The 15,356-nt window shown below is 46.2% G+C and overlaps 1 protein-coding gene across 1 annotated transcript in view; it reads left to right on the forward strand.

Annotated features, from left to right (window-relative positions):
- Nucleotides 1–15,356, forward strand: part of LOC146194900 (uncharacterized) — a 65,452-nt gene that overhangs the window by 41,108 nt on the left and 8,988 nt on the right. The window contains exon 2 of the mRNA XM_084596666.1: nt 13,313–13,539. Coding sequence (XP_084452792.1) covers nt 13,313–13,539 — 227 coding nt within the window. The remainder of the gene's footprint in view (nt 1–13,312; nt 13,540–15,356) is intronic.

The following is a 15,356-nucleotide window of genomic DNA, read 5'->3' on the forward strand; positions in this document are numbered from 1 at the left end:
ATCACCACTATCAGTTAGGCATCACAAGTTTGAAGTATTTGCTTGGAGTTTCTGTAGAAGGAAAAATAAATGTGACAGCAGAAATGTCAGTCGACACCAGTAGTGAACTTTACGAGCTCATATATCACTTGTAAAGACCACAGAAAGACAATCCTCAAATGACTGAACAGCAATAACAGATGGGATGGGAAATAAGATGACAATTCTGCTTCTTTCTCTCCCATCCTATCTTAAAGCACTGTTCACTCATTATGAACCAACCGGCCTGGCTCTCTTTTTCTGCACAATTCAGCTGCACGTGCAACTCTTGCAGTGCAGTTTCCACCAGCAGTGCTGCATGGAAACGGCAGCTTGGTTGCCTTAGCTTCTTTATATGCTGTAGGCCACACAGACACGACGAAATATTTCTATGGCTAGTTTTATGAAGGCTTAATTGAAGTAACGTGCACGCAAACACCCTACACTTCCTTCACTTGGAGCTTGACCGGTAAGCTATTTTTGTATGTCGCATATCTTGCCTGACTTGACACGTCACGTTTTCACACAACAGTTCTTGCAACAGCCCTTGCTTTTGCTATAAGCTAGCATTAAGAATTTCGTCACCATTGAAGAGTTAAACACTGGAAGTAGTGAGGCACACATCACAGAAGTAAGTATCTCTCGCAGGTAATCAGTTTAAGCTGACAGCCATAGATGACTACCAGCCATAACGAAACAGTGTTCCAGCACTTCGGCGTCTTCGGTTTCTAAACAAATCACTCGATTTGTAGAAGGCCATACATAGTCTTCTAATCTAAACACACAACAGAATGGCCACTGCCGCTGTTTCTGATCAGGAATTTTAGCAAGGAACTTGGCGATGCCTGTGGGCCAAAGCTCCGGTGGCTCCGGCTCGCCAAACCACAGCATCGCATTTTTGACCTCAATGCCGCGGTCAACCTGACGTTCATGACAAGCACGTGGACAGTTTGTCCAGCGTCGCGAGAAAAGAACCGAAATTCATGGTGGTCTTTCGCTAGCACCGCCACATTTCTGAATGCGCAAACAAACAGGCGCGCATACATGACAAACATGCCGATACCACCCGATACCGTGTTTGCCGCTGTTAATCGAGGCGAGTGGCAAAGTATTGAAGACACAAAACTACGCAGGAGACAGGACACAGAAAGGAGGTAAACTGGAATGGATCAGACCTTTCTGTGCCCCGTCTCCTGCGTAGCTTTATGTCTTATCAACATAGCCCCTCATCTACTCCTCGAGTAAGCGGCTTCCGAAACCGAAACAAGTCGGAACCAGCCGAAGCAGCCGAAGCTGGTCGAAGTGCCAGCCATAACCAAAATGAGTGGGTGTTTGGGTTTGGGTCGTGCCTTTTTATTGCGCTGCTGGGGTCATCATGCTCTCGAGATATACGAGGCACAGTGGTAACAGTGGCACAGAGTGCAATAAAATAGCCCGTGTGATGTGCAGAGGCGTGGTCAGGTTCTTTGTAAACGTGTGCAAAAAGTGTCCCCGCGTACCCGACAGATAGTGCATCTTCGTGCGCTTTTACTGGAAACAACGCTGACGGGACTATTGAAGGGCGGCCACCACCCGGGAAACATTTGGCATCTCAGAGGTAAGTTAATTTCCTTCTTTCCTTTACATTATCCCGAAAACTTTGCGCAGAACTCGTCATGCATGCCAACACAGCCCTAGCTCGTAAACACCAAGACCCGCATTTCATTATAACAAACGAATATTTGGTTTTGAGTACAAAAAGGGGGGTGACTGCGCTTGCAGGGTCTTGGAAAGGAGACAGTGGCAGGAGCTAACCGATCATAGTAACATATGCCTTACAAATCAGCACTCGTAAGCCCATTGCGGGATGCACGGTGCAGACTCCGTACTGCGATTCGGCCTTCGGCAAGAATTTAGAATGGGCCACTTCGTAGTGCCTCGACCCGGGCCTTATGTTGCGCTGCAGTTGAAGTTCCAGCGCTTGCGCAGTTGAAACTACACGGACTTAATAAGCGGTAAAACCTACCTGTATTACGACAGGGCTTGTTCATTATTCTTATGTTCGATTAAATTTTGCATATCATGAGATATGGAGCCGGCGAACACGCGACGACACTGTTTCAGCTTCAACCGTACTTAAAGCTCCATTGTCGAGCCTTTAGTAGTAGAAGGGACAGCAAAAAAAGTTTATGAGCTATTTTTCGGCAGTATTGGCTTGGCAGTTTTTTTTTTTTTTTCATACCTTCTGTCTTGACTGAAGTAATCCACAAAACCTACAAAGTGCATATAAAATATAAAGCTCACAGAAATGATTTTTCTGGTCGGCTCTAGCAGCCCGAAAAAATTATTGTATAACTAGACCACCTACTCACCACGTCAGCTTCAGCAAAAAAAAAAAAAAAAAAAAAAATTGTGGATAATAGAGGCAGTTTCACTGCAGTCCTGATAAATATGGTGAAGTTGTTGAAGCAAAACTTGAGTATTGAATGCAAAATGAATTCCACCTAGATCAGCCAGAGCACAAGTTGAAAGGTGAAAACAGGCGCTTGACTAAATTCTCTTGTGAAAATTCATATTTCTGGTCTGACTCTGCGCATTCTTCAGAGTTGGCATAATGGGAGCTAAGGACGAACTTTTGCCTTTCTTGGTGCACTGCTCCTGCTTCCTTCAAGGAGCCATTGTGCGTAACCCGAGTTGGGGTGCGATCATTGCATGTTCACAGGGTGGTTGGGGAACAAACTTGGTGGCACAGTGAAAGCCATTGACAATATGCTGATGACAGGCTGCCTTTGGCTTGTATTTCTCTGTGTGTTTCGTATGTGCGAGGGTTCCATAAGCTGCCACATTTCATGTTAAGGTGACTGGCATCATCAAAAAGTCAGTGTGATGATTGAAGTCCTCAGAATATGTCGTGATTTTATTTCTGGACAGACATTGCAGACATTGTTTACTGGACATACCTTTGGGTGAAAATTTAGTAGGTGAAGCTACAGGCAGAGTGCTTGCTTAGTATTCCAACGTAACTACCCAAACAATGTCACTGTTTACTGGAAACAGATTGTTCAAGCTTCCAGCCTTCGAGTTGTTCACTCGTGCATTCCAGGTGAAGCACATTTACGCCTTGGCACATGGCAGGGTCAGGGGTCTGTTCATCACCACTGTACTAGGTTAGACTTCCAGTGGACTCAAAATGCCTTTTGCCATTGCCACAAGGTAGAATCTAAAAAAAAGGTTTGATGATGAACATACCGTTCGCTCTGTTAGCAGGTAAAGAGTTAACGTAACTTTTCTTACTGGTTACATTATCTGGCACCTCTAGATGCATGTTGTGCCTGCTACGGGCACTGAATCCTTGGTGTGAGATCTGAGGTCCTAGCAGGATCACAGACTTTTATAATGCTACTTAAATTATGAGCAGATCAAGGTGACAGATAACAATACTTTACTAATAGTGAATCCCAATCGCAAAGTTTGGTTACTTACAGAACAATGTTTTCTGCTCTTTTTTGGAGCAACTGTATTCGAAATGCAGATCTGGAACACAGGTCCCATCATCCAAATGCAGATGGGGAGCGATTGCTGAGCCAAGATCGCTCCATGGAGCAGTCTGGATTGCTCTGCCGAAACCTACAGAACCGGCTGGAAGTTGAGTATTTGTTCAGCTGCACCCTCTATGAATGCAGATTGCTGTCATGAACTTGTGCTCACTCTTGAGGACAGCAAGTCTTAGAGCAGCAGTAGTATGTAATAATGTTTTTATAAACCTCACCTCGGAGTGCGACTCAAACTATGCGCAGAAACCATCTTTATGTGCTATTTGTGAACTCGAAGTCATTCCTCTACTCTGAAACTGCGAAAATGGTGGACTGCAACTTTGTTTAATTTGATAGTAGTGCAAAAAAAATCTTACTATGCTTGCCCACACTTGGCTGTACTAAAGAATGGCATAAACTGTTTGTCAACGCCATCCCTAGAAGCAGCGGGAGAAATGCAGACCTATTACAGGTTTAAAAACAGACGGCACGTGTATATGAAGCACAGGCTAGTGCACGGAATGACAAGTACTTCCTCTGTCAGTCCACGGACACCACCTACTTGTGTTGGTTGGTGCACGAGTTCCAAATGCGGAGTCGGGACACAGTATGGACTGGATGCACGGGTTCTGTTGCGGAGCGGGTAGACCATTTCAGTTCTGGGATTGTAATTCACTATATGTGCGGAGAAAAAGCAACTGAACGTGAGTCTCTGTTGGCATATATCGCATTGCCTGCTGCCATCGCTTTTGCTTTCAGTATGTGCTAGTGTCAGGAAGGCTTACAGCACAAGTGGGAGGGGAGACGCTGATCTGTGCCATTATGGAAAGGCAGAGTTGTTAACATGGACAAATACCTCTTTGCATCACCATGAAAGTTGCTAAGGCTCAGCTCCATGCACAATTAGGCTAGTAGAATGCAGGCATATTTCAGACAGCTCTGCAGCTACAGGCCTACAGCAACGGCTGTCATACCTTTAATGAGAACTCTTGTCTAAACAGGCAACATTTCACAAAGTGCAAAGTAAAATGCTGAGCATGTCTTTTTTTTTTTTTTTCATTTAACAAATCTGATGGTCACAGTGAAGAAGTCATGAAATGTCTGTTAATATGCCTCTGCTGCCCCATTCGTAAAGCAAACAGATTGAAGTTCTCGAATGGGCATGGTTACAGTCCTGAGCAGTTCTGTTAGATGTGTCCGTAAGGGTGGCACATTGTTTTGGCTTCATCACTTTCATTGTTCAAAAGAATTCTAAACAGTAGGTGAATTGGAACTTAAAGTGGACAGAACAAATAAGCCATCTTTAGAGGCAGAAATACTGCAGATGGTGAGGCAATGGTCAGATGCCAAGGAGCCACGAGCCGCACCTGGACTTTGCAAGCAGCCTTGTGCTACTCACGAGCCGCAGCTTGGCTTGTACAAAACATGCCTGCAAATGTAACCCTGCCTCAAGGCTGCCTACACCCTGCCGTGGTGGTTTCAGTGTTTAGGGTACTTGACTAGTGAGCTGGGTGACCTGGATTCGATCCCAGCCGGGGTGGTTACATTTTGATCAAGGCAAAATGCTAGGCGCCCATGTGCGGTACAGTGTCAGTGCACATTAAAGAAGCTTAGATGGTCGAAATTGTCCAGAGCAACCTACAATGGCTGAATCTCATTGCCGAAGTTTCTTTGGGATGTTGAACCATATGAATCAAATCAAGGCGGCCTACTGTTAGCATTAGTAGGTGACCTTTGCTATGCCACAAAGTCTGCCCCTCACCTCCGAAATTTCGTTGTTTGCACTTCAACTCGGGTTACTTACACCTTGATGACACCTTTTCCTTAAACGGTTGTAGTTGATGAAAAGAAGTTTAAAAGCGTATCTCACTCTCAGTCAGTGAACTCCGAAAAAGGTGCTAATTTGGTTGTAAACTTCAGTTTTCTCATGAGAATTTGGTAATTGTCATAATTTGACCCTTAAAAAGTCATGTCTCTGCTGAAATGTTCATGTGGCAAGCTAGGTAGCTTCTGCAGATGGCTTGGATATATCAGAAGTGCTATGATGGTGAACTGTGCTTAGTGTCTGTCATACCTTAATGATGAAGGTGGCGAATGCTGATTAGACAGATTTTGTTGTGTTATGTTTCTGCACCCGGTTTCAGCCAGGTTTCTAGAATTATGTGACACTGGGGGCTCCTCATACCACTCAATTTGTAAGTACGGTGGACGTCATATCATTTGCTCGCTATGTGCATTTCGTTGTGCGGGTTTAATAAGCTTTTCACGAAAGTGGATACAGTGAGTATGCATAGATCTGTTCTCTGAAGCATTCGCTGAGTGACAGCCCAGGCCAACCCTGGTAAACCCAGAACCTCTGCCGCATTATTGTTTCATTGGTATGGCTTTGGCTACCCTCCTGATATCCCAGCTTCTGACACCAAGTATGCATAACCATGGTCTGTCATTAACTCCAGTGCTGTAATTGATCACCACATACTTCTGTGGTGCTGCACATTTCAAGTTATCACTGTATATATGAGCAATGTTTCGGAACCTACTTAGTGCTGAGCTGCGGTACACATTTAAGGACTAATAGCAAGTTTGCTCTGCGTGATGGCTTCCACAGACAAGGATACTCTTGTGGGGAAATGCATGTTGCAGATGCCTGCATGACAACCCTTCTGATTTTGCCAGAAGACTTCCGATTTTTATTGCATAAGCAATACCACGTGAGGTTTCAGCCCATTGCGTATACCCGGCCTGTAGCCACGTTTGACCTTTGACCTTTAGAGATGAAAAAGAAGAAAGAAAGAGAAGCTATGTCGGCTTTGCTTACGCAACCTACTGGATTAATCTAAATCTAAATCCCAGCTAATTTTTGATTGCATGATCACTGCCCTAAATCTTCCGATAAGGGGCTTGTTCCTGCAAAGAATGGCTTTTCGAAACTGGCACCGAGGAATTAACATCATAATTGCCAGCATTGCTATTGGAGGCCACACTAGCACTATTAGCATCATTGGCTAAGCAGGAAATCAATCAGTCGATTTAGCTGAGCCAGATTAGGTGTGGCTGGTTGCAAAAACAGTTGGTGTACTGCATTGCTTGTAGGCAGCGATACGCAGCCAATGCAGGCACATTAGATATAGATGCTTTGCTGGCTTTGCTTTTGATCTTGGCTAAGGCAGCTGCTTGGTGCACTTGACATTAGAGGGTCATTGGTGTGGCTTCGCCTAGATGTCACGCCTTCCAATCCTCCTGTATTGAACTTCCAGCCGCATGCCTCGCGTTACCAAGCTGCTCTATGCCCAACAATGGTGTGATAGCTTTTGGTGTCCAAGCAAGCTGGGAGCCATAATTCTAAGCATACCTGAAAAGCCGTGCCTTTCACCAACTGCGAATATTCCTTCGCAGCTCAAGAGACAACCCCCCCCCCCCACAGTGCCATGCGTCTGAAGACATACATACCCTCAGGAAATCATTAAACCATTGCTGTGTGCAGCACAGATGTTCTGTGTGCAAAACTGTGCATCCGGTGCCCCCTATCTTTCTATTTACAATATGATATTGCCCACAATTGCACCACTGTCCGGAGAAACCACTGTTCATACTTCATTTGTTATTGGGCTTTAAATGCTTGCTGCAACTCGGCACTCCGTACACTCTGAAATGCTGCTGAGGTATCCGGTGACGACTAGAAATGTGCCTACACCACAGCAGCATAATGCGATGATCAACTACAGCAATTGAAACCTGCAATTGGCAACATTTATTCATGCTCGGCATCAGCCGCAGGGACATCAAGAGGCTTCTCTTGGTCGTATCTGAAAGGATGTGCCAGTATTTTAGAGTCAAACAGATTGAGGTTCTCACAGAGCTGATGCTTTAGAGAGTGGGTGAGTGAATCCTTATTGTATCCACTTTCATGAAAGGCTTGGTATGCCGTAGGATAAAGTCTGCACAGCATATGAACGTTGCTATGCCCCCTATGTTTGCAAGTGGAGAGGAGGTCAAGGTGTCCCCATACTAGTGTCATTGCCATTTTGCGATTCGCGAGGAAACTTTCTCCTACACTTGAGAAGCTATTCAATTGGAGCTTCATTTCTAAAAAAAAAAAAAAAAAAAAAAAACAGGCCTTGAGGACTGCTTATAGTAAAGGTTTCAGTCAAGGCATGTTTGTGAATATAGCAGTTAACCTGGTCCCCATGCACTGTTTCCACTGCATCGGGTAGAAGGGGATTTCTCAAGAAGACCTTGTTAGAAGGAATGCTCAGGGGCGGTCATGAATCTTAACCAAGCCTTGAGTAGAGGAATGGCTGTTTCCACCACTCTATGGAGCAGAGGCACATTGCTGAGTCAAGGCATATTTTCATGTGATTGTGAATTATTAAATGTTTGCTTCAGTGATGCATTCATACATCGTTAGCGCTGTCCTTGTCTTGCAATCGCCTAATGCAAGGCACAAATTTCACTTGAAATCTTAATGCTAGAGCATATAAGACAACCGCTAGATATTTTTAATGTTAGATGTAGATAATTACCAGAATTAATGGCAAGCAAGGAGGGTTCAAAGCACTTTTGTGCATAGTGGCACATCTAGCGCCCAGAGCTGGCCATATATAAAACTTTGACAAGAGTTTTATGACCGGAGGAAGCATTGAGGGCTCAGATATGGCTGTGGATTATGTAATGCACCTACATCCATCAAATTTCACTAACTTCTGTTATCAGTCTGTGGACAATAAATGCGTTTGAAGGTAACAGTTACGGTCGGAGATTGACCATCAAGATTCTAAGTTGCATTCAAACTTCAATAGAGTTGTGCCACTTTTACATGGCATTCTTGATCACCATTGAAAGATTCCATCATCTCACTAGAAGTTATTGTACCACCACTGTTGCAATCGATAATTCGCTGCTAGGCTCATGTAATACTCATGCCCTTTTGGAAATGTCTTATCAGCTTTTTTTGTATAAGTGGCAATGATATTGTACTTTCTGCAGTGTTCTGTGTCCTTTTTTTTTTTCTTCATATGATCGTATATTTAGGATTGCATAATCTTGCAGGCTTGATTTTGTTTCTAGCCCTATATGCTGAGCCATATCCAAGAGTGCATAGTTCTACTTCTCAAAGGCCAGTTTAATATCCAGTTTTGCACTGCTCTGTTGTCTCGCTAATTTTTGTACCTTTCCACGAAGCAGTGCTCAAACGTCATTGATTGATACGGTATGGTTTGAAAACCCTTAAAATATCTGTTCGACTCAGGTATTAGATTTTGTGGTGGACTGATGCCGAGCAGCCTGTATGCTTGTCTGTTCCTCAGATTTCTGTAGTTCAAATCGAAATGTTTTGAATTGTTATCAAATAATAGTAGAGCACCTACTGGTTCCTTTCTCAAAATGTTTTGAAAAGACATGAGCTGAATTTTTGCATTTTTGGGATATAGTCTAGCCTTTTTTGCACTTTGCAGACGTCACACTGAAAACCTGTATCCAAGTCCGAACCCGCCAGGCCAAGAGCAGCTGAAGAAGAAAACCTCTAGCCAAGCTCCAACCTGGCGAACTGAAAGCAGCTGAAGTTTTGTAATCACCAGGTATCACCCATGCTGAGACATGGCATGAATAAAGCCAATCCAGGTGACCACATAGTATTGGTTTTGCAAGCATGCATGCTTTACACTTGAAGCCCATCTCATGGAAGGCATCATTTCTGCAAAACATTTTGTGTCAGAACTGCAGCAGACACTGATTGAGGCCTTGCACAAAGCCTAAAACTGGAAAATTAGTATTATGCGCAACACGAACGTGAGGAGTATGTATAGAGCCTTGCAACCATGCGAAGTATTAACATAGTATGGTATACCATTCCTGTGTCAATGTCTCATCCTTTGAGATCAGACTGCTGTCTTGAACCTTCCGAGTGCACTCAGTTCTTGCGCTATGCGAGTGTGCATATCCATGCGCTCTGCAGGTTAACTATGCAGAGACTTTGCCGGACTCGCAGTACGTGGGTGCAAAAGTCCTTGCAGTGAGCACATCCTCGCGCTGTGCGGGTTGATAACCACGCACAGATTTTGCGTGCTGAGTCAAGCACAAGATTTCCAGCCACTGCACAGACAGTTTCTGTTTTGCACTGAAGGTTATTTACCTAAATTTAATATTGTCTTCAGACAATGGAATTTGCAGTGGCTGACGAGATACTTCATAAACTCACATTATTTACTAAAAATTAATTCCCCCGGTCTCATGCTCCAAAGGTATACATATATAGCCCGAGCCACAATCGTGCTGCTCTAAACCTTTCAGGAAATCAGGTTTGCCGCCTTCTGGAGCTTCAAAAGTATATACCGACCATGTATAAAAGGCTACGAAGTGACGCTGCCTTACACCCAGCATATGAGGTGTTATCCCTCCCCATAACACCCTAAGGCATATTCTGCAACCGTAACACCCTTATGATATGCAAGAGGTGATTTTCAATGACCGTAACACCCTAGGCTCAGGGTGTAAGGGTTTTTTGAATAGCGAGAATGCCCAAAGAGGTGTTTTTGTTTTTAAAGTGTAGTGACGGTTTTGATAGCTTAAACTAGCATCGCGTGAAATCCAGTTTTTGTTTTCAAAAGGGGGGGGGGGGGTCTGTAATTGACCTCATTTACAATATATTCGAAGGGAAGAGCGGAGAAATATAAATGTGTGGAAGGAAAAGGAGCAATACGAGCGCTGACTAGCAACAAATGTATTTGTTGCACAAGCATATAAATTCGCAGAATGACAGATGCGCACAAGCAGAGAAAAATGGATGTAGTTGACAACACGAACGTGAACTCGCTAGGCTCGTCACTAGGAGTTGAGATATTCCAGCTCGGGGCGGGACCATGAAAGTGACGGTTTGCTGGAGCATGAAGTTCCTTTGCACGTGTTGACGATGGCTTCAAATAATTATCTCATGAGTTCTCAGAATAATATTTGAAGATTGCGCACTGCTCGAAAAGCAGAATGCATTCTCGCACGATTTATAAATGAAGCACAGGATTGCTTTCGAGAGCAATATTGTTACGAAGCGGCAAGCCGATGAAAACAGGAGAACAGAGGACAGAGAGATGGTCAATGACAGTGAGATGACGTTTAATGAATTGTTGCCGGGCCTAGCGCGAACGCTCCTGTCCGCACCAATGCCCGCTTCTTTTTCCTTGATCGTCCGTAACATAACCCGGGGCCACCGAGCGACCGTCCCGATCGTGGACGAGGAAGTTACCGATGTTGATTCTATGGCATGATGATGGGCGTGTCTCGATGCTTGAGGAAGAAGAGGAAGAAGGAAGAATAGAACGGCTTGCCGGCACTATGATTCCCGATGAACTTTGGCCCAGGACACTCTCGGGCCACACGTTACCACGACTCGATGGCGGAGGCCAAGGCACACACCGCATAGCATAGGCAGGGGAGGATGTCTTGAAGTGTAGCGGTGTCTTTTGTCGGGGGGTCTTTGTTCGGCACATCTGGTCAGCGGGGTCACATATGGTCGCTCAGGTCTCTTCTTGTGTCTTGTGATCATGTGTGGCGTCTCGGGTCAGTCTCTCCTTCGTCGTGTCTTGTGGTCGGGGCGGGGGGACGGGGCGGAGGAACGGCAAGGTCTTGCTGGGTCCGGCAGGCTGGGGAGCTGCCATGCGATGCCTCCTGACCTTCAGCCGACGGCGCAAGAAGTCGCCGGGCACCGAAGCTCCAGACCAGAATGGGGGGGGTGATGATAAAGTGCCTCGCACCTCCAACCAAATGTTACGAAGCCACAAGCTGATGAAAACAGGAGAGCAGAGGACAAAGAGATGGTCGATGACAGTGAGGAGACGTTTAATGAATTGTTGCCGGGCCTAGCACGAGCGCTCCTGTCCGCCCCACTGCCCGCTTCTTTTTCCTTGATCGTCCGTAACAATATCATCAAGGGACGGTGCAGGATCCTTGAGGCAACCATCGATAGAGCTCCGCGTTAGACCTATAGGAGGCTCCCCAAGAAAAAGGCGCCTTATAAACTATGCATGCGATGCGGCAAGCAACAAAACTTTTTCATCTCTCTATCGCCTCAAAATGCTCTTTCCTGGAAAGTTTACCGCTCTTCACTGGCCAGGAAGTTTGCATGGGACACATTTCAAGAACCAAGATTTATTTATTAAAGTCTCCGCGTCCGTGCCTAATGAGTAGCAACATATATTGATGAAGCTGGCTGCAACGTACCTTTACAATTTAGACATCTCGTCATGACGTCATGACGGCACCATGACGTCATCTTGCTTCATGGTGCTCCTCGTCAACTGCTCACCGATTGCGGTCGCTGCTTCCTTTCTAAAGTTGTTAATGACCTTCTGCGCACATGCGCTACGCGCCACAACTTCACAGCGGCCTACCATCCACAAACGAACGGTTTTACTGAGCGCCTTAATCATACCCTGACCGATAGGATGTCAATGTATGTTTCTGACCATCACCGTGACTGGGACATCTCTTTACCTTTCATAACATTCGCTTATAACTCCTCTCGGCACGATACCGCCGAATACTCTCCCTTTTATCTACTCTTCGGCCGCAACCCTCTACTTTTTTTCGACACCTTACTGCCTCTTGACGATTCCTCCTGCAGTTACGCTTCTGATGCCATCGCCCGCGCTGATGCCTCCCGTCATATTGCTCGAGACCGGCTTCGTGCGTCCCAGCGTTCTCAAAAGCACCGTTACGATCTCCAGCACCGTGACGCCTACTACCCTCCTGGCTCCCTGCTCGACGTGTAGGCATGTGCGAGAAACTTCTGCCCCGCTACGTGGGCCCTTACCAGGTCTTGCGGCAGCTTACCGACGTGACGTACGAGATTATCCCTGTGAACCGCCACTCTCCTGCAAACGATCATCCAGAAGTCGTGCATGTCGCCCGCCTCAAACCTTATATCTCGCGTTCACCTGTGTAGTCTATGCACCGGGACTGTGCTCCTTCCGCGGGGGGGGGGGGGGGGAGGGGGTATTGTTACGGTACGCAGTGAAAGAGACGATGACGAAGTGTTGGACTAGTGGAGAAAGACGACGCTGCAGCTACGTCTGATTCTCCTGTGAGTGTGTCCCTGACGGTGAACTGTTGCGGCTACGACGTACCATCGCCTCCTAACATCTCGACGTGCCTAGTAACAATATCATCACGGCATCTCGCCCACTACACTACTCGCTTCCTCTAAAATTCTTCAAAGGTGTAGTGGAACGGCGTCACATGCACTGTCACAAGCTAAAAGCGATTGGCCCGTAGTTGATTCCCACCGCACTGACATGAGTTCTTTTCTTGAGTTCGACACTTGCCGCATCGGAATCCTTCTCAGCGGGATTTGCCATTGACGAGGGATCATTATTCTTGTCAGCTGCAAAGAATTTTAGTCGCTTCATCGTTTTAGCCAGGTATAAAACATCCTGTTATTCTACGAGAGGTCATTCAATTGGCGAGGTGTTTTAGTGGCGGAAAAGGAAATTTAATGCCTTTGATGTGTTGTGAACATAAGGACGAGTTTGAAAGGCCCGAGAAGCCCTGCAAATCAGGATAGGGACGGACGTGATGCGCTCTCTAACATTATGCGGGCCCTGCCATGACGAGGCCTCACGCGCTATAAGCACCTAGAAACTATAGTTATACGCTAACGTTATTATACCGTACGGAACTATTGCGGCAGACATTTCATGGAGCACCTTAAGTGCTGTCAACTAGTCGAGCTCTGTGAACGTTTCCTCTGGCCTCCTCTCTTCCCTTCTCCTCGCCGTCAACACCCACTGCAGGCGTGTGGCGTGGCTGGCCACCTTCTGTTACGGCTTCAGCACCACACTGGACATGATGTTGGCGAAGACGATGATGCAGGACCCTCACTACGGTCGCGACATTGCCGAGGCGGTGGCCGACGTCAGGGACGTAGCTAGCATCACCGGATTCGTGCTGGGAAGCGTGCTCATGCAAGCCGTGGGCCGCATCTTGGCACTCTATTATTACGGCGTCGGCGTCATATTTGGTACGTGCACAAAACAGAGGCGCATCATTTGCGGGAAGGCCTCGGAGGAAACGGAGGACATTAAGAAAACACTGCTTTTACAATAATGAGAAATTTCCCGGCAGACGGAATCGATGTTGTATTCAGTGTGGCAAAAAGTTGCGCGTTTACCTGCGATTTAAGGATTGGACGGGTCTGGGCGGTGATTGTACAGAATAGCATGAAAAAAAAAAACGGGTGGTTAGTGTATGTTGACGAAAACAATAATACAGTGTTAGGAGGATCGAACAAGCGAGATATACAGGCTCGCACAGAAACACCTTTTATTTGGAAAGCAACTGTGGGATATAGTAACATACTGTTATGCACATGTGGAACCTATATGAATGGCATAAGCTTCCGGTGCATTGGAAAAATTCAGTTTCAAAGTTTGTTTGCCCGAGCTCACAAGAAGTAAGGTTTCTGTAAAAAATAATTGAGGGATGTCTTTGGAGGTGAAGGGGGAGAATTACAAGGTCTACCAATATGCTGATCGTTCAAGCGAACTTTTTATAAAAAGTGTGGAAAAAAGCATTGCTGTTGGTTTAGTTTTATCAAACCTATAGTGTGTAAGCAAAAGCTTCTTTACTAATGGTTACACTTGGTAGAGCCCGAATAGAGCAGAATTACGATTCAGAAGACGCCAAAAATAGGAAGACAAAGAAAAGAAAAAGACGAGGGGAAGCAACCGTGGCTAACCCTTTCATGTGGGTCTGTGCCTTGTTTAGGAAGAAGAAAGGGGAGGAGGAGAAGAAGAAGAAGACGAAGATGAAGAAGAGGAAGAAGAGAACGTGGCGCGTGCGCAGTTCTGGCCTGCGCCCGGCACTGTGCCCCTGTCTTTATATGGTGTAGTGAAGCTTTCGTTTCAAAACTGCGTTCTTGAACTCTTTATCAGAATTTGTTCGAAATTTGTGGGTAAAGTGACTCACTCGGCATCGAAATGTGAGTCGGCATAGAATCTGTCACTTGATTCCCCACCCTGCTCTTTTTTCTTTTTTTTTCACCTTGCCACGCTGTCTGGAACTTTTCAGCGCCTGTTAACTATGTGGTATCCTCAATCACGGCCGCTCAATGGAGGCGCACTTGGTGCGGCCCGTCGCGTCGCGCCTCAATGGCTGGGGAAGCGCGTATTGGGAGAAGTTACAGTTTCCGCCGTCATTCTCCGCGAAGGCGCCACCACTCCAGGAGAAGACGCCGCCGGCACGGGCGAGCAGACGACGCGGAAGGAGCGCGCTGGCTGGGTTGGCGCGTGTTATCGTTTTGACTACTCAGCATAACGGCGTCCTAAGCGTATGCAGCACCACGCCAGGCCACTGCTGTGTGCCGCTGTTCTCCACGAAAGCAAGAAAAGATCGGTTACCATGAGTTCCCGTGCGATTCACGACGTCGAGCAGCATGGCTGAAAAACATATCTCGGGAGGGCTAGGATGGAAAAGGAAGCCGGTGGGAGCCGAGTGACAAGTCACTGGTATACTCACTACACTCCACAGATGACGATTACAGGAAGAACATAAAACTGAAGATCCTGCTTCCTTCAGCTGTCCCCTCCGTGTTCTCGAACTGCCCACATTACAAGTCACTCACGCGGGCTGATGTTGAGCCAAACAACCTTGAAAAAATTAATGTGCGCAGGTCAATAGCTTTATTTTCCCCACTTGTTATAGCTACACTTCATTTTATCCTGGACAACCCCCGTGTCATCCTGAAGCATGTGTGTTTCAAGATAGCAGCGCCACGATCACTTTTATGGCAGTGATATCAAAATGGTATGCCTTGCCCAACATCGCATAAGTGAAGCC

The sequence above is a fragment of the Amblyomma maculatum genome, chromosome 3, assembly GCF_055883805.1.
Source record: "Amblyomma maculatum isolate TAMU_Amacu chromosome 3, ASM5588380v1, whole genome shotgun sequence".
NCBI lineage: Eukaryota > Metazoa > Arthropoda > Arachnida > Ixodida > Ixodidae > Amblyomma > Amblyomma maculatum.